Source organism: Acanthaster planci, linkage group LG20, assembly GCF_054643075.1.
Source record: "Acanthaster planci isolate LZ-2023a linkage group LG20, COTS_SCS, whole genome shotgun sequence".
In the NCBI taxonomy this organism is placed as follows: Eukaryota; Metazoa; Echinodermata; class Asteroidea; order Valvatida; family Acanthasteridae; genus Acanthaster; species Acanthaster planci.
In genome coordinates this window covers 9,511,521-9,531,070 of record NC_141796.1, presented here as the reverse complement: position 1 = coordinate 9,531,070, position 19,550 = coordinate 9,511,521, and the positions used below count along the sequence as shown (strand labels likewise).

The 19,550-nt window shown below is 46.1% G+C and overlaps 1 protein-coding gene across 1 annotated transcript; it reads right to left on the bottom strand.

Annotated features, from left to right (window-relative positions):
* Window positions 1-189: 189 nt before the first annotated feature.
* ttc17 (tetratricopeptide repeat domain 17) lies at window positions 190-18,567 on the bottom strand. The gene is made up of 23 exons (XM_022226995.2): window positions 18,385-18,567; window positions 16,440-16,699; window positions 15,616-15,730; window positions 14,932-15,048; window positions 14,205-14,314; window positions 13,622-13,769; window positions 12,667-12,809; window positions 11,713-11,870; window positions 11,010-11,125; window positions 10,270-10,329; window positions 9,396-9,592; window positions 8,843-9,029; window positions 8,407-8,490; window positions 7,340-7,564; window positions 6,567-6,716; window positions 6,224-6,455; window positions 5,496-5,638; window positions 5,084-5,186; window positions 4,839-4,965; window positions 4,505-4,745; window positions 3,886-4,005; window positions 3,395-3,538; window positions 190-2,589 (listed from the first exon to the last, which is right to left on the bottom strand). The coding sequence occupies exons 1-23, from the start codon at window positions 18,541-18,543 to the stop codon at window positions 2,443-2,445; spliced, it is 3,486 nt and encodes a 1,161-aa protein (XP_022082687.2). The 5' UTR covers window positions 18,544-18,567; the 3' UTR covers window positions 190-2,442.
* Window positions 18,568-19,550: the final 983 nt, after the last annotated feature.

Here is a 19,550-nt window from a genome sequence, read left to right as displayed (position 1 = left end):
AACCGCGGTGAATCGTTGGCAAAATTCCGGGTAAAAAAGAGGAAGTCTACCAGGAAATGTTGAATGATTTGGCGCGCAGGCTGGGCAACCCAAATGTTATTGTTTGCACAGGATCGTTCCAAGAATCAATGTTCTTTTTCAAAATGCAATAAAGTCGGATGTGTAGACAACAATAAAATTGCAACACGGTTTACATGATTAAAATGTGACATCTTTTAATACTTTGCTATAAAGTTATACAAAATAGAAGTCTTTTTAACAAAAGAATAAATCTTATCACTTGGTGATTGAACCGTTTCAAACAGTGTTCACCTTTTTAAAATATTGATTACAAAAAAACACAATAAAAGTTGAAATTAAAATACCAAAAAGGTGAGACTTTTGTCATCTGTGCACATTATTCAAACAAAGAAATGGAATAATTTTCATGATTTTCTATATAACTCAGCAAAACGGCCTAAAAATGGAGGAGTGGTCCTGAACAGCCCCAAACTGCCCAAACCTCTTCCAAAAGAAGTTACATGTACAATAAAAATATGTGACTTTTTATATTGCTAAGTCAACTTTTCCAATCCCACTTATTCTCCGGACACAAATATAAGAGTGTGGGAAGAAGAAGGCTCAGGACAGAACCCTTAAGTTGAGAAGTGAATCTCAACAAAGATGTTACAAAAAAAAAATCTACATTCTGAGTCACCACAGGGCGGTGTATACATCTGCGGAGGGGAATTGCATTTATGTGGTATCTGCTTGTAAACAAGAGAGGGCGCTTTGTCACCTAGCAACTGTCATTGTTGGGGGGGTATTTGAATGAATTTGTTGCGGCAGCTACTGTTCCACATCCAAGTCCTGCCATTCAGAAATGATTAGTTCGAGCTTTGTCAGCTGAACTGGGACGTGGAATTGGAAGAGCTGGGGCCAATTTCATAGAGCTGCTTAAGCACAAAATTTGCTTAAGTGTGAACGAACTTTGCCTGACAAATCAGGTTACCAGCCAAAACTTCTTGTGACGCATATTGTTTTGGAATGGCATTCACCTGTCTTTTGGTTAGCATGACAATCACATAGATTTTGAGCTGGTAACCTTTGCTTTTTAAGCAAGGGTTTTTTTGCGCTTAAGCAAATTTTGTACTTTTAAGCAGCTCTATGAAAGTGGCCCCTTTTTATAAGGAGAGTAGTGCCAACTTCAGACTTTGGAACCAAAATGGCTGTTCATCGTCTGTGCAGTACAGCATGAGGCTGTCGTGTGCTAATTGCCCACGTGTATCGATGCATAAGCCACCATTTTGCTTCCAACAGTTGAGGCGCTCACGTTGCAACTCTCTCCATGAACAGCTCTCGAGATTGGTCAATAAAGTGCCCCCTCTAGCATCGCCAGACATTACTGCCATCTTAAGTGCCAGTACTGAGTTTTGTGCAATGCAGTTGGACATAGCATGATCAGTTTACGGTACAAAAACCACCTCCTGCACTTATAACAACTGCAGTAAAACATTACTCATTGTAAGGCGGGGAACCAGTCACATGCACGACACATTACAGTGTACTTTGGCAGGTAACCTGTTTTCTTTATTGCTAAGCAAATAGTTTGGGCATTTGGCAAATTTCAGTACTAAGCACATGCGTTGAACTGGAAACCAGTTACTAGCGGGGTAAACACAGGGCTTTTGCCTGGTAGCCTTCGCTTGGTATTCAGCAAAGTCTATGAAGTTTCAGCACATCTCAGGAATCAGCCTGAGAGTTAAGGCCGACTCTACTAAGAGCGAAAGCAAGCGCAAATGCGAATTTGTGACGTAGGCTCAAATATTCGCGCTGCGAATTTGCAAAAGTTCAACACATTTCGACGTCAGCGAAGAAACTCAGCACCAAATCTTTCGTGATGTCAAATTACCGTCACTTTCACATTCGCCTGTAGTACGAAGTGGCCTTTAGGCATGTTAAAAAGCTAGTACTAAATGCATTTCAGCTCTCGTCTACAGTTGCATTACACTATGCCAAGGAGTTGTCTCGGATGCCAAAATGACACTCCAAAAAACACGGCATGAATGCTTACCATGGAAAAACAGAACTGACAAATTTATATTTCAACATTTTGTGGCTAAATATTGACCTGGGAAAAATAATTTGACTTTAACATTGTAAAATAGATTTAAGGTATTTGTGAGGAGGTCGTTCACTGTAACAGTGGGCACCGGTGATGACCTTTAACCTTTGAAATAGGAACAGCAAGCTGTTTTTTGGAACATGCCAACTTGTGACCTGACTAGTGACTTGCCCTTTGACCTGACTAGTGACCTGTCCTATGACCCGGTTTGCGGCCTTGCCTGTGTGTTGTAATTAAGTGGCACCAACTTAGTTATTCGTTGGTTCGGAATAATGTGAGTCTGACGGCTTTCCCAGTTGGGTTATCGGCACTGACAACAACATTTGATCCCTCAGTCATCACTTGCCCAGCATGGATGCTGGGTTGCCCTTGGTCATCTGCAGAACGGCACACTTGATGGTCTTGAGCCGCTCCTCGGCGGGGCCGAAGGACGAATTGACGATGAGCATAGACTCGTACAGCTGGATGGCCTTACTGAACTGGCCCTGTCAGGCGAGAACAAAAGAAATTCATCAACTCATCAACTGCAGAGGTTTCCCTGACCAAACCTCAGGTAAGAACGAGAGTGGACCTTCCTCACGAGAGCGTCGATGGCAGAAGAGAAGGGCAAACTGTACATACTGAACTGACTCATACGGGCCCTAGGCAGAGGCCAATCTCTATCAGTGACCGGTTATCAGCCATTGGTCGATTTTGCCTGGTACCCCGAATATATTTTATGCATAGGTTACCAGTTAAAATCCACCACTGGTCAACAAAATAATGGTCACTTATCAGACTTGGTCACAGGGGCCACCACAAAAGCCTTTTTGTCATTTCAACAGCAGTGACGCACAACACACTAAGCCACCATGCGCAGTGTGAAACAAGGGTCGGCATCTTTGTAAAAAGGGCCTCCTTTCTTGATTTGTGGGACGTAAATATTTTTGCACGGACATTGATGAGTGCGTTAACGAGACCCCAAAATGCACTTATGTTTTTGTGGTACCACTCAAGCACAGGTCGCAAACAAGCATTAAGCGCGTAATTCAACCAAGGTTGTTTTGCCGTGTCAAAATCCACTCTCACCTCACCATCATGGGTACCTCCACAGTAAGGGTGTTGCCTCACACATCCACAGCTGGTGCACCTTAAGAAAAGTTCAAGCCACGGCCGTTCATCGACCACCGGTCACTTTTCCCTGGTAGCCCGTGCTAAAAGTACATCCCGGATACCAGTCAAATTGAGCAGTGGTTGAGAAATGGTCATCGCTCAAACATCGCCTGTTTCTTCCGTAGTAACCCTACTCACCTTGGCGGCGTAGAGGTTGGCTAGGGTGAACTGACAGAGCACAAACTCTCTGGAGATCTCCCACGCCATCTGGGCCACCGTGATCCCGTCGTCGATCAGGCCGGAACGGTGGAATATGTTGGCTATGCTGATGAGGGCAAGGTCCTGGTAAGAGAGGGTCGGATGAACAATGAGCAGTGGTGTAACTATAGGGGTATGTGCCCCCACCCCAGGGGAAGTCCATTTGCTCCTTCCCCCCCCCCATTTCAAAAGTTGAAAAGGAAAACTCACGAACGACTGTTAATTCGCCTTCGGTCTTCCTTTTAAAAAGTGTATTCTGAGGTTCCGACTCGGAATTTCACCTCAGTTATGCGACTGACAAGAGGACCATCCAAACAATCTCAATATTACCATTTAATCAACTCTGACCCAGCTTTGAGAGAGAAAAAAAATGGAAAAAGAAATCTAACGCAAGTTTTCGATGTCAAATTCAATGGTGAATGACGGCATACCTTGACTTTGTGGTCCGAGTGGTGAAGCGCCACCCGGAGGCAGTTCAGGGCATTCACGGCGTTGCCTGCTCGCCGCCAATACACAGCTGCCAGATTAGTCAGCACCCAGGATGTGGAATTCTAAAACAGGAAAGAAACCTTATTACCTCAAAAAGATATCGACTAGAAATCCATGTCACTTTTCTAAAACTGATGACAAACCGTAAGTCTCCAAACCCAACAAGTCATCTGTTAGAGGTCAATCTGATCTTTCTCCAACATCATATAACTATGATCTCCGTTACTAAAGTCACTCAAACAGATTGTAATATCCACTGACCCCCAACCCAGGTTTCTCATCAGACACTTCCAATATGGATGCCTCCTTATGAAGTGCCGACACAAGCCTTTCCTTGAGCGTCGTAACTGGGGCAATATCTAAATCACCTGGCTATGGCTTAGCATATTACATGTATCTATGGGAAATGCATGAAACTGCTGGCTTACGGCTTCCACAGGCATGCATGTTATTTCTAGCCGTAGCCTGGTAATTCAGACATATCCTAAGACTGTCTTTCCTCCTACATTGACTATAATAAAACCCCACCAACCAACCATCGGAGTCAAACTCGGCGCCCACCTTCTGGAGAGCCATCGCGATCCTGGTCCCCGCCACGCTGATGGACATGGCCACGTCCTCTGACCGCAGGTACTCCAGGGCCTCGTCCAGCCCCTGCTCGGCCGTGTACTGCAGGCTCTCCCGGCCAGCCATGCCTGCCAGGTGGTCCAGGGTGTGCATGCTGGCGCCCACCTCCGCCCCGCAGACCGGCACCAGCGGCTTGCCGGGCAGCTTGGCCTGGAAGTCAATGTGCTCCTCGATTCTGGACGAGGGAATGGGGAAGAGTATCAGTTACTCAGGAATGAGTAACGACGGACCAAGCCATACAAATAGGGGAACTCGTCCGAGCCTGTACCTGACATTTTTGGCGGTGACGGAGACCCAGGTGGTGTAGAACATGTTCAGGTTGACCTTCTTGTAGAGCTCGCAATCCTGCAGCGTGGGCCAGGGCAGTCTGGTCAGGTTATTCAAGTCGCTCACGTCTAAAGAAAACACGATTCAAATGTTGATCTACACACTCACTTTGCAAGTCCTCACGAACTTAAGAAAAATACCCACAGTTTCATCCTCGCACGGCGCACAGTTCCAATCTGAACTCACCCACGACCTGCGTGGTCTTGGCAGCAGGAACGTTGGGCCCCGACGCTGGGGGCGGTACAGTCTCTCCGTCCTTGACCTCCCCGTCCTCAGAATTCAACCTCAACTGTTGCGGAAACAAATTAGAATTATAAACACACATTCCACATGGGACATACAAAGCACAAGAAAAAATCTTGAATATTTGCTGAGGTAATTACCGATTTTGGCTCGAAATGTTTTTTTAATTAGCTTTTCACTAATACAAGATATCTCTATGCACCAGTATTAATGGCCAAGTCTCAACTAAGTGTTAAATGTACAAATGACCGTAAGAGTACGTCTAGATTGAGGGCTTGAAAAACATGATGCTTTGGCATAAATTCTTGTGAACACAATAACTGTCATAAGTGTTTTTCCAATCAGGCAAACTCACCGTTTCGCCCGGTCGTAAGCCCCTGTGCATGGTGACCGTTTGTGACGAGTCAGTATTCCCAGGGTGATGGGTTATCGTGCCGACGCCAAAAGAGCTGCCATCTTCGTCTCTGACCGCCGCCTGGGCGTCGCGCAGCGGAGTTCCTGGGGAAGACAATCCAAGTTCAAATCGCACCTTGCCTTTCATTCAAGAATATTCATTGGGTCCACATCTTGGGTGTTAGGGTTTTTTCAATGATTTTATTCCTTAGGTCGTTCTTTTTTTCCCCTTTTTTTTTTCATTGTGGGTTTTGCCTTCACACTGATGTTTATTCACGAATGTTGTCCAAAAACGTGCGCAAAAATTTACAAGCTTACTCGGGCGGGACTCGAACCCACAACCTCCTGCTTCCTGGTGCAGACGTCTTAACCACTTGATCACTCAGCTTGCCAAGGTCGGCAGGTTGGGCAGTCAGATGTAGCAGATATACCACAATCAAACTATTTCCAAAGATTTACTTAGCGTAGGAGATACACTAGGTTTGAATTAAGGAGTTTTCCCCCCATGTTTATTCATAACACCGTATAACCAGCATTGTAAGCAAGCTTGTAAAAACTGGGTGTTTCTGTACTTTTTGTCTTAGGATCTGCAGTTTAAATAATGTGAACAGGTGCACAAGGCACGGTATTCCTCTCAATTCAAAGTCTAATAAAAGATATCTCAGGAAACAGCAGAAGACTCCAGCCTACCGGCTGCCTTGTAAGCCTTCCCGTTCTGCAGCTTTTCCCCAGTGTCACAGTTCGTATCTCCCCTGGTGCAGTCCCCCGACTCCCGCGGCACAAACTCCCTGGTGCGGGTCTCGGTCTGGCACTGCCTCTCCCCGTTGCGGTCGGTGGAGCACACCGTACGGCTCTGGCGTTGCTGTAACCTCTGACCCCCGGCCCCGACCTCTTCCCCCTCTGTCTGCTGGGCGGTCATTTCCTAACGTGAAAGGGGGAAAAAAAGTAGGTTTTAGAGACAAGATAATTATTGACCAGATGGATAGGCAGTCACTTGAACAAAAAGTTGAAATTGTAAAAATAATCTCCGTACCTCCCGCTTCCGGAAACACTTGAGCTGCCTCAGGGTGTTGAGGTACTGATCCTTGGGGTCGAGGGTCAGGGCCACCACAAACTCGTTGGCCGCGGCCTCCAGGTTGCTGCTGGCCGCCAGGGCATTGGCCAAAACGAAGTGCGTGATTGGCTGATGGAAGTGACAATGAAACAAAAAAACAAACTCAATCACTGCATGTCAACTGATTAAAGCACGATCCAAGTGGACATTTGGGGCTGTGGCCGTGTTCATCATCAGTGTGTGTCTCGTGTATTTGCTACTGGCAATGGCCTAGACCTAGCTCTAGACACAACATGTAGACTCAGCCGAATCTGAACACGGCCATCTTGTTTCCTGGTTTTACTGGAAGATGAACGGGATGACTCTCAAACTGAAAGTCATCTGGTAGAGCTTAAAAACAAAATTTTCAAAAGACATTTTCAAACAATGTTGCCCTTGGGAAAAAAAATTCTTGCCCTTCTCCTTCCTTCACGAAAGTTGGAAAAGTGGGAAACTCTGAGGAGAGACATTTCTAGCTCCAATGCTGTTAATAAATGTTACCACGAGTATGGTAGAGAGATGTTGGACCTGGTGACTTGGATCATTACACCTGAATATGAAACTTTTCAGATGGTACGTTTGTTACAAAGCGACGTGACTGCAGATGCGGTCAAGCACGTTTGTCAATTTGAATCGTGTTGCCAATTTCCTTCCTTAAAACAACAAAAAGCTCTGAAATTAAAAGGAAACGGTGAAGTGGAGAAATATCTCACCTCCGTACTGTTGACCACCAGGGCCATGCGCAGCAGCTGTACGGCATCTTCCGGCCGGCGGGCATTGAGCAAGACGCCGGCCGCGTTGACCAGTGGCACGTCGGCGTACTCCACGGGGCAGCGGTGCAGCGCCCGGCGCAGGCACTCCACCCCGTGGTAGTTGTTGCCGATCACCAGCCAGTAGAAACCTGCCAGGTTGTACACCAGCCACTTCTCCGCCACATTCTGTCGGGACGGAACGATCTCATTCGCGTCAAGATGTGCTCCGCGTCGGGGAGGTGTTAATTTTAAGTAACAGGTTCTAGCCCTTATAAAAATAGTTCGCGGCACCCGCTGCTACACCTGACTCGGACCTACTAGGTTAAGTGGCGAAGACGACTGCACCACTAAGAAGGAAGTCATTGCTTTGAGTCCCACGCAAGTTAGCCTGTGAATTTTTTTGAAGGCTCTTGGTCACACACTGAGCATAGTGTCACGAAAATACATCAGTGTAAGGACAAAAACCTGTTATTAAAGATCTTATTCGTAAATGTGATTCCTAAATTGCAGACCGAGACCTTCAGATGTTCCGATAGTCCAGACTATGCAAACACTGAACTCGGCTGGTCAGCCATTTCAACATATCTCTCTGAATGTGTACAGTGGAATAAATTCAACTCAGACATTACAAGAAAATTAAAAGGTGAACACGCGACACGTATTAACTCATATCTTGAAAACGACAATTAACCACAGCATTGGCAGACTGTTCAATACGCAAAATCCCATGATTTTCCGCTAGTGAAACATTTGTGGAGTGTGCATTTCTCTCAAACAGTCAGCAAAGCTAACAACCTGTCTTCAAGGATCCCCCAAAAGGTTGGCGTGGGAGTGTCTCAAATCCACCCCCCCCCACACTATCTATGATACACCAGCTCCTTTGGCAAGGACTGGCCATTCTACAAAATGACATCACGCAACCCTTTCCTCTCGTTCTCGGGTAGCAGATATTAAAAGTAATTGACATAGAAGAAAGGTAACAGACGGACGGACAGACAGCCTAACCGACAGGCCCCAGCAGACCTCACCTTGGGCTCTTCAAATGCCGTCAGGATGCGCTGGGACAACTCCTCCTCACTCGCCTGGTCGCTGTCAATGTAGGCCAGCAGTTGCTACATGCAGAAAGCAGTGAAAAGACCGAAAACACTCCAAAACATTTGGCTTCGCACGAGACCATTTTATGTTTGGGTTTACAGAAAAGGGAGTTATGTTCACATGAGTGCCATCAAGACAGATTAAATTCACGAGACTAAAGCTTCAAGCCTGAGATGCAGATGAGATTTGGAAATCACCCATGGACTACTGTGACTATTTGAGTTAAGCCGTGTCCAATTCAACTGGCTGTGGCTGGGAGTAACACACAAGTCTATGGGAAGTGGCTAAAGCCACAAGCCAATGGCTTCCATGGGTGCATGCATTATTTATAGCCATAGCCATAACTTTTGGACAAGGCTTCCCACTGACCGGGCTGAGACTCTTGATGGTGTCGGTGAGAGGCAGGTGGGCCCGGCCGGCAATACTCCCGACGTAGTCCATGGCCGTGCTGCCCTCCTTTAGCTCCTCCGCCGTCACACAGACGGGCGGGAACCAGGGCAAGGGGTGGACGTCGTCCTTGAAGAGGTTCAGGTTGTCATTGACCAGGTGGGCCACTCTGTGAAAACCGAAACGGCGGAGCCACTTTTAAGAACCCGCTGAGCCTGTCGGTTTTCTCGGCCTGAGGGCTTGCTGACCATGTTAAGCCTGAAAGTTTGCTTGGTACAGGTTCTCAGCCAAAGCGGGTTACCAGGAGGGTGGCTACTGCCAACTATATTACAGAAACAGGTACTTGCGACTGGATACCAGTCAAGATCAGCTTAACACAAAAATTTTGCAAAGCAATATGAAATTAAGCACTGTCTCTGTAAACATTTGATACTTGAAGGAAAGTTATCTTTACATCTGGTACACGAAAAAGCACTGCAATAGCTCTGGCTGAGGTCAACTTCCCGATGACGGAGTGGTCGACGGATTTACGTACCTCAGCCCTTTGTTTTCGGGCGGCAAGTACGTCGGGGCATACTTGCTCCAGTCGGGCAGCTCGGGCGGCACGTTCCGGCAGTCCTCCTCGCTGGGCCAGTCCACTCGGCTCCAGGGGGGTGTCGGGGCGCTGCCCGGGCTAAAGAGGCGGGCCGAGTTGCGACGGAGCCCAGCGCTCAGATTGAAGCAGCTCTCTTCCTGTGGTTAAAAACACGGAGGCAGCATTCAGACTAAACCGGCCTTTTGTTGAAAAAGGATAGAATTTTCCACAAATTCTCGAGGGTAAATATAAACTGCAAAAGGTGAAACGCTCCAGTGACTGTGAAGTATACTGCAGAATGGTTAAATTTGGAGCCACCACCAAATTTTGTGGCTACGGCCAGGTCTTCACTGGTTGCAAATATATTTATCTTCAGGCAAACTTGAATTCTCAGTTCTGATTGGTTGATCCATGGCAACATGCAGTGTGACATATGACTGTGTTGCGCAGTCCATGTCAAACCCAACGTAATGCACTATTCTAATTCAACGCAATGCGCTGTTTCTACTCTAAAAGTAAAACGCGCAACTGCAAAATTTACCGTCAATTCAAAGGCGGAGCGCTTACGCACACAGGCCCCTATCACAGAGCTATATTAACTTACTCTATGGCCCCATCAACATATTCACTGCGCGTCAAGTTTGCCTCAAGATAAATTCGTTATCGTGCGCTCATGGAACAAACCAATGTAAGCCCGTCTGTGTACGGTATACCGCTCGGCCTCGTGGCATAGGGGACACAGACCCACTACGTCATTCTGTGCTCCACTTGTCAACATGCCGACAATCCACTTAGCCTTAGCCCTGGATGCCCATTTTAGGCACGGCTCACTCACCCCATTCGGCAGTTGGATACAGTTGTTGCGAATGCTTGACGTGTCAACAACTTCTATCTCCTTGACAGGAAAAGGGGAGAAACGGAATACATAAAGCAACATCAAAACTGAAAGTTAATGCATCTCAATAGAGGGTTTGCATGGCTGCCATCTTGCAGGCCAGTGCTTTCGCTCCACAGGGTATGCAACAAAGGAGGTTTCCATGTGGGAAAACAGAACTGCCCTGCAAGATGGCTACCACGCAAAGCCTCTATAGTCAATATCAAACTATCATATCAAAAATGGATGAAGTATTCAATAAAATCCCTTGGATTTGTTTAGAAACAGCAATATTATTGCGTGTCTTCCACTAACCAAGGCCAATTTCACAGTGCTGCTTAAGCGAAAAATTTGTTTACGAGTGAAAAAAACCTTGCTTGACAAATCAGGTTACCAGCCAAAACTTCTAGTGACGCATATTGTTATGGAATGGTATTTACCCGTATTTCGGTTAGCATGACAATCACATAGAGTTTGAGCTGGTAACCTTTGTTTACTAAGCAAAGTTTTATCGCGCTTAAGCAAATTCTGTGCTTAAGCAGCTCTATGAAATTGGCCCCATGTCAATGCTAACCGTAATTGTGTTTACATACATATTGCTACTATTCAAATATTTTGCTACAACATATCGAAGATCATATTGGAATTCTTTGAACTACTCAGATGCTGAGTCACCGTATCGAAGACGACGACACACTAACCTCTTCTTGTTGAAGGGGTATTCCAAAGATGGTGAGATCCGGCGGTGTACCCTGGGTGCACATGACGAACTGGGGGCCGTCTTCGATGTCCGTCACCTCGCAGTGAGGGTTGTCAACTGGGAAGGGTGGTAACAGTGATAAGCTGATAATAACATGGAAGGGACGGGGTAGGACAGTTCATTGCTTTTCAAGGGATTCCGTTTGTTATTGTGACATTTTTTTAAAAGTGCATTTCAGCTGGTTACGGGTGAAATGTAGTTATTACGGGACCCTGCTATATTAGCATGGCCACTTTCCTTCACTTTTTAAGTGCAGAGGGAGGTCTGATGGAGGAATCCTAACCTTCCCATGATATTTCAAAAATCCAACCGAAGCTTTAAGTTCCATTTAGAGTAACTGAGGCTGCAATGCACCTCCTTGATTATAATGTCTGACAGACAATCCTGTAGATTTTAACAGTGTGGGGAAGATACTTATTTAAAGTGATGGAAGCCAAGCTGTATCCTTCCTTAATCCTACAAAATCTTACAAAAAGTTCCTGGCGAAGTTTACAAATCCTGGAGAGTTACCAATAAAGTTGGAAGAATGTGGCACTAGATTCTTATGTTCTGTGGCTGATTTTGGAAGATACAGGAGAACCCTAATAGCAAACACTTGATTGGGGGGGAGAGTTGGAAGCAGGGGGGGTTACACAAGACCTCACCCATGCCCCGCATGAGTCGGTGCCGGTGGTAGCTGAGGTTGGACTCGAACTGGTCCTCGGACCGGCGCTGGGCGATCCTCATCACCTTCTGGGTCTGCTCGAACTCGTCCTGCTTGGACTTGTAGTCCTGTAGCTCTGACAGAGTGCGCTGCAGGGACCTGACAGGGCGAGAGACCGTGACGTGAGTTTTACTCGGCTACGGCTGACTCAACAAGTGTGCCTAAGCACCTCTATCACGGGGCAGCCATGTTTCTTCTCTTCCATTCAAAGCAATGTAACCAAACTGAGGCTGGAAGGAAACAGAGTCTGTTCCCTTTTATCAATATGTGAAGTGGTATTACTATAGCCAACGGGTCTACGGGAAACAAGACAAACATGGCAACATCGTAATAAAGGCCTATGGAAGCCGCTGGCTTCAATTTCCCACAAATTTGTGTTAATGCCAGCCACGGCCAGGAAATTCAGCTGCAACCGAAATTGACGTCACTCACTTTGCCATGAGCAAGAGGGCGATTTCCGCGAACTTACTCAGAAATGTAGCACTTTGGCTCCGCGAAAACTTGTTATAAGTGAAAGTTGCAGGCAAAGTGTATTAAGTTAAAAGAACTTTTCAGTTAATATTTGCTTGGCGAGAAATATAGTTGAGCATGCAATCAACAAGCCACAGATATGAACTCATCTTCAGGTCGTCTTTGTAGTTTGCATCCAGGCCTTACATTGCTGTTTCCCGTCAAGACGACGGGCTGTGGCGCCTTGAAATTCAGTTTTCGGGTTAAATTTGCTTTCTTGTTAGAGAAGTCAGCCTGTAAGTTCTGTTAACGCCAAATTTCCCTCTGCAGGACTTTTTGTTCTTGAGAGCCTCCAACTGGTTTGCCTTGAAGGGCCCCGTGGTCTTTTGCTGTCCATCCTCGATCCAAAATCATCGATTGAAAATTGATCAAATTATCTGCTTACACGTGCTGAGCTTCCAAGGCCTGCTCCAGCTTTTGGTGGCATCGCACGGCGTGGATGCGTTGCTGGGGCCAACAGGTCTCCGACAGTCCCGAGTTGATCGCTTGCTGAAAGTGGTGGACCGACTGGTCATACTCTCCCACGGTCTGGAGCAGGGGTCAAGATGAAACGAGATTTTAGTATCTGAACAGTGCAACATTTCAAGTTTTGGTTTGAAGTTGTACGGTCCTGAAGAGTCGCTTTAAGGAGATTTCGAGTGCGGGCCTAGTATCAGGAGTACTATAACCCTAACCCCCTAGGCTCCTGCACTAGGAAGCATACTGAACCCCACAAAATCCAACAGGTTCATGTACTTGTCTATGTACTTGTACATGCAGGTTAGTGTACCAAACCTGATAAACTCCAACAGAATGAGCCCGTTGGAGTTCAAGTGATATGGTATGGATGGGTCTATGCAATATAGGATGACTTGCACTGAACAGTACTAAACCTGACAAAATCAAGCGTAGTCCGACAATTGGTACAGCAAGCCAGACACTGCACACAGTGACCCGTGTGTGTCCCAACTCACACAGAATCCAACACCATCTCCCTGGGCCTTTCATCCCAAGTCTCACAAAATTCAACAACAAGTTCCTCAGGTGCGGTACCAAACCTGCCAAAACCTGCTGTTCGAGCATGGCAGGTTTGGGGTAGTTAGGGTTAAGATAAATGGCTCACTTAAATAAACACAGACAGAAGAAAAAATCAAGTTCTTGGGATCAGTTTCGGCTGTAGGGAGACCAAAGCAGGCTTAGCCTGAGGCTGAGTCAGAATCAACTGGCTGTGGCTACGTCTAAAACACATGTCACTGGAAAGTGGCTACAGCCACAAGCCAGTGGCTAGTGCACTCATTATGGCCAGCCATAGCCGTAACGTTCGGACACAGCCTGTTAAAGGACAGCTTGGGGGAACTCACCGCATACATGCAGCCCAGCAGGACGTGGAGATTGGCCACCTCCTGGCCGGACTCCAGCGCTGCCTGGGCCAGGACCACCGCCGAGGCCGAGTGTTGGTTACGGTGAAGCACGCTGGCCATGTTGACCAAGGCAGCGTTCTTGTCTTTGCTGTGGGACAGAAGCCGAAACGTCAACCATCACACACGGACAAACGATACAAACACCGGCAGGCAAGTCAATGTGGCATTTCAAAAAATGGCAAGGTCACTCGAGAAGAAAGCATGTGGGATGCATGGTCAGTGCGTGCGAGTCGGCATACAGCCACACTGATTAGGACAACCTCTCGTATCTTGTATGACCGCAAACGCACATCATTTTGGGCATGCGCTGTTGGAAACTGAACTTACTCATTTCATTCGAACTCGCAAACCATCAGTTTCACAGATTTTGGAATCTTCAGAAACATTCCAGAAATTCTGCTTGGCAGAGTACCAGGCAACAGCACTACACAAACCGTGCCTTTTTGGCAGGTGACCCTGTATTTGCCAAGCAAATATTTTTTCCTGGCTAAATGGCTCTCCAATAGTGGCCACATCTACTTACTGCGGTGCGAAGTGCAGCGCCCGTCGTCCGCACTCAATCACCTGCAGCGAGTTGCCCACGGCGCGCCAGTAGAAAGTGGCCATCGTGTACAGCTCCCAGGACGTTTTATTCTGCACATCAATAAAAGTACAGCAAATCGTCCAAGTTTTCCCTCCAACTTGAAACGGCGAGTGCGAATAAAGGAGACATCCGACAAAAAACTGACAGAGCTAGAGTGGTCGATTAGTACATGACCCTAGTAGATAAGAACTTGTGACTGGAACGCTCTCAGTGAAGACGGTGCCAACTTGGAAGACGGGTACCGAGTGGCTCGGTGGGTAGAGCAATGATATGGTACTGTGGCAGTTTGGGTTCAAATCCTGCTCTGGCAAGGTTTCTCTATTTAAGTGTTAACTTTACAAAAATACCTAACAACTCAATGAATGAAAGTTTACATCACACATCAACTGTGGACTTTCTTTTGTTTTACGTTGAAAACCTGGAGAATATACCCATTTGTCTCACACCACAAATTCTCCGTTACGCTAGATTTTGACTTTACCGAGACAACCCCACCGACTTTTTTTTTTCAGATAAGGGATTAACCTTCTGTGGACCTGGCTCGGTCCACACAAGGTTCACACAACCTGCATTCCGAGGACCCATTTCGCTTTCGGGTCCACAGAAGGTGTGTCGGACCAACTGTTGGACTTTGATGGGCTCTGTTAGGACTGAGGTCCTCAGTCACCTCTCTGAGGGCCCTGTACAGCAAGCGGCCGGTCTGTCCCTCCGAACCGACGCCCTTCAACTGGTCCCAAACGTTCTCCTCCGCGAAGTTGGTCAAACTATGTCTCTCCTGAACGCCCTGCAGTAAGAAAGCCCAGATTGTAGAAGCGCTGAGAATCGTAAAACTTAGCACATTTCAAAAACCCGCAACACAGATAACAAAACAGCAGGTGCGCGTACAAAACCAGTCAACACTAATTGGGCAATACACAGGTAAGTCTACGGTGCGGCAAGGCAAACATCAATGCAGTCTCTGTTTCCTTACATTATTGTCGCCAATCCTACTGAACAAAGGAGTGGCCAATTTTTATCTTCTAGAGTGCGACACATGTCAGTGTCCCGGAATTCTTCGTATTATAATCAGTTGAATTCATTTGAAGAGAACTGATTCAACAAAACTCTACTACAACTTTTGAACCAAGACCTCAAGCCAATTGTCTTGAGAGCATTACATCTGAAATAAATTTAAAAAGTTGGCCCGGTTTAGTCGCGTATATTTTGTCACAGTCGAGATCTTGAGCTGTCTCTCGGGTTAAGTATAGAAATACACTATTACTGTTATATTTTCTCTTTACCTATATAAGTATACTAGTACATTATAAGTATACTAATAATATACTAAGAATAGTAAGTATTTTTCCTTTACCTGCAGATGATCGTAAGCGTGCACGCTGAACGGCAAGGACAACATTTTGGTGCAGTTGGGCTGCACATTTCTGCCGCTTTCTGAAGAACTGGAGGCATCCAACAAGCCTTTAGCCCTGGGCGCAATCACACACACACACACACATATGATCCTTACGTGAACTTGAAGAGTTGCACGTGTTGTACTCATGGGCCAAGTGCCCCGCATATTAAAAAAAGGAGAAAAAAAGACCGCCAAAATTGAAGCACCATTGGATGTTACATGTATCTAACTGTGCGTTTCCTGGTGTGCGTGGATTATATAAACAGTGGATGGCGCATCGGAACAGCAAAGGACCCTAAACACGCTAATGGTGCACAACTGAACAGCGCCCTCTTTTGTTCACAATCAGGGTCAACAGCGGGAACGGAACCCTGTTTAGTAAGAGACCCAGTGACATATTATCTCTGCTGTGCCAAAATCATTTTTACACTCGTGAGGAACCGGGGTATCAGCACTGCGAGGGTAGACATTCTGTTCAGCCAGGGGCTGCGACAAAGTTGGATTTCCCATAGATACAGGGTGCTAATCGTTACAGCAGAAAACGGAGTCTGCTACGCCCCAACTTTGCCCACTGTTGCAACTTCTGCCCAGTGCCTACTTGAGAGGAGTTGGGCATGCCACGTTCTTGTGCTCATCAAAGACTTTCTCCCTGGGCAAATTTGAGCATCAACGCAGTTGGGCCTACCCCAAGCAGGCCCCCGGAACGAAGTTGAGGCCGTGGACAAAGCTGAGATGTAGCAGGTCTCCGAGGCCCAAACTCAGTGGCAATTTGGGAGCCTTACTTGATACCCTTGAGGTACAGAGGTATCAGCACGGTAGGGTAGAGGTTTTGCTGGGCCAGGGGTTGCTGGGCTGCCACGCAGTCGCTGTCCGTCCTCAGGAACCGCTGCTCCAAGTCCAGGTCCTTGTCCTCGTTGGCTTCGATCTCCGCCTTCTGGCGCTCCAGCTCTTGCTCCAGTTCCCGCATGCTGGCGCCCCGCTGGTCTTGCTTGAGGAAGGAGATGAAGTTGTGGGGCTCCTTGATGTTGAAATGCGAGTTGAGCTGGTGGGAAAGGTGTGCATCAGTGTCATTTTAGAAAATGTTCGGTCAGGTGAATGTGCCCAGCGCAGACGAGTTTTAAGGAAGCTGCAGCTATGAGCCTCAAGCGCGACCAAGAGAGGGCGCAATTTTCCTGGCAATGAAGGCTCTTTTGGTAGGACCTGCACTTCGCTTGTTCACAAACAACTATGCAATGTGTGCGTTGAGGTCACATAGCTACCAACAAAAATAAACACTCCCGACCACCACGGCTCTGTTTCAACCAATAAGGGGGTGTTTTTGTTCAAGGCAGACAGACATTTATCTTGACGCCACCATCTTTGTCTTGTTCCCTGTAGACCAACTGGAAATAGTAAGACATCTTCACGTATTGATAAAAGGGAACAGACTATTTGTCCTTCCAGCCTCAGTTTGGTTACCTTGCTTTGAATGGTAGAAAAGCAAGATGGATGCCCCATGATACAGGTCTAAACTAAATCCATGAAAGCTGGAACACCACAACTGCGTGGTTATAGAAAACTGACAATCAGTCACTACAAAGTGAAATTTCGCCTGCACCGACATGATAAGTTTAACATGTTTAAATATGGTCACTGATGGTTTAAAGTTGGATACAGACACGACTAATTTTTCCCTGCAGTAAACCTAGCCATCTACACAAGCTATTCACTTTAACAGAATTTTTCAGACCAGCCTCATGGGGTTCATGCACAGGGTGTCAAGCAGTGTCTCATCTGCCGACAGACTTTGCAAAAAAGCGCAATGGCCACTGTATTTAAGCACATGGTGAAAACACCTTTTTTACCAAATCATAATGCGAGAAAGGCACCGTGGAACCGGAAAAGGGGCAATATTTGTGCAAAATCACCCATCATGCTGTGGTATTAGCGATGAGGTAAATTTCACTTTTTAGGACATGTTATCACTTTGTAACGGCTGTTATAACATTTTAAGGGAAAATAAGTGTAGTCCGTTTATGGAACTCTTTCCCACGTGAGTACTTGGTCAGTCATATGGGATTTCAAGCTATTCATGGTGACAGACAACTAAGGTGGAAAGCTTGCGGTAGCACCATGCAAGGATACGATCTCTTTTGTGAGTCTGTATGGTTCTGAAAAGAACCGTGAGGAACTCGACAAACCCTTCAGTGTCGAGAAAACACTCAATGTAAATACAGCTTTTATTTCAAATTCAATAAACAGGATAATACTAGACAGTACTCAGCTCACTCTCAGTGTAGTGACTGTCCGTGGGTAAGTTCTGCACAATACTTGTCACTCAGTTTGTCATAATAGCATGTATAGGCCTATTACTTAGGCCTGCACAAAATCCTAGAGTAGGTCTAGTTCTTCTCGAGTCACTACACAAGTCCTCCAGTCCAGTGCTGAAAGCAGGATCTGGCTCTGTTGTTGAAAACCTCCAGATCACTGACAGAGCACGGTTCTGGTACAAGGGGGCAGGCCACGACCAAAAGGTGTAGGTGTTGAATCGTTTGATCCTCCCTGCAGTCGCAAGGAGTTTCTAGAGTAGGTGAAGTAGGCCTAGGCTAATCTGTAACACTATACTACTCGTACATACATGTACTAGTACTAATTTAGTAGTACTTCAATTAGTGCTAGGCCTAGTACTAGTACAGAGTCGATCGAGGGCCAATCGGGCGGTTGGTTCTCCGTTTATTCATAACTCACCTGTTGAGTTATCAGACCTTCTTCCGTGACCAACCAGTGAGTAGTGGCCTGACATCCGGACACAGAGAGCAAAAGCACCAAAATATGAACGATTCTTCGCAATGTTTTCATTTTCTGTGAGCCCCGTTGACGGCCGCATCGTAGCACCCAGGACTCCATATTGAATGAATGAATGCAGCGGTGCATCAATTGACAATATTCACAGGGAGATATAAGGAGCAAATTGTTACATTAAATGAAGATAAACATTCATTTCTTAAACAAATTCTATATTAGAATAATCTTTTACTAATTTCTTATTCAACTGCTAGTTCCATTGTGGTAGTAACGGACGAGTTTATTCTTTTAGAGATATATCCTCTCAGATATTGTCAAGCCAGAAAATGGAGGAAGGCATTGTGGAAGTCTATTGAATGGGTTTGTTGATAAAATTTCGCATGCCGTGTGACATTAGATATGCAAACGTGTGATCTCCCTAGTGGCTACTTCATAAAATTTTACCACGTTCAACCGTGGTTCAACCAACAGACATCTCCGTGTCAGTTTAATCTGAAATCAAACTTACAACTATTTCTCTAGTTCTGAGCTTTGCCGACGTGAAGCAGGAACGACGATCAGGCATGCGGTATACAACGTGGTTGGTTTTGCCATGGAGGAAGGAGGGGCTCCGTGGAAAGTTCCACCCCCCCCCCAAAAAAAATTCCCTCATACCGGATGCTTTAGTCAATTTTATCGCTGCCGTCTTTTCTTATTTCATTTCTGCTATTTCAACAGCTATATCATTAGCTTAATCATTCGGGAGAAACAAAGTTAAATTTGAGTGAAAAAAGTTTCACTAGCAGGCGCTCTTTCTGCCTTGAGTGCATTGTAACCCAGACAAGAGAGGGCGCTATTGTAAATTAACGATGTGCTAATCGTTGGGCTATTTATGTCTGTATAATCGTCATTCTTCGCACGAGCTTATTTATATTTTGTGATCCCACGGGATTTTTAAAATAAGACAGGCCATAACCAGGAGGCGTCATAGAAATATTTCTATCAATCCCAAATTTAGGACTAATAGTTTCCAGTTCGGGGTATTTCTTTCACAAAAAGCCCCAAATTGCGGAGCAAAATTTGGATAGAAGCGGGCTGTTACATTCGGAAATGAGCGCTTAGTTTTATTG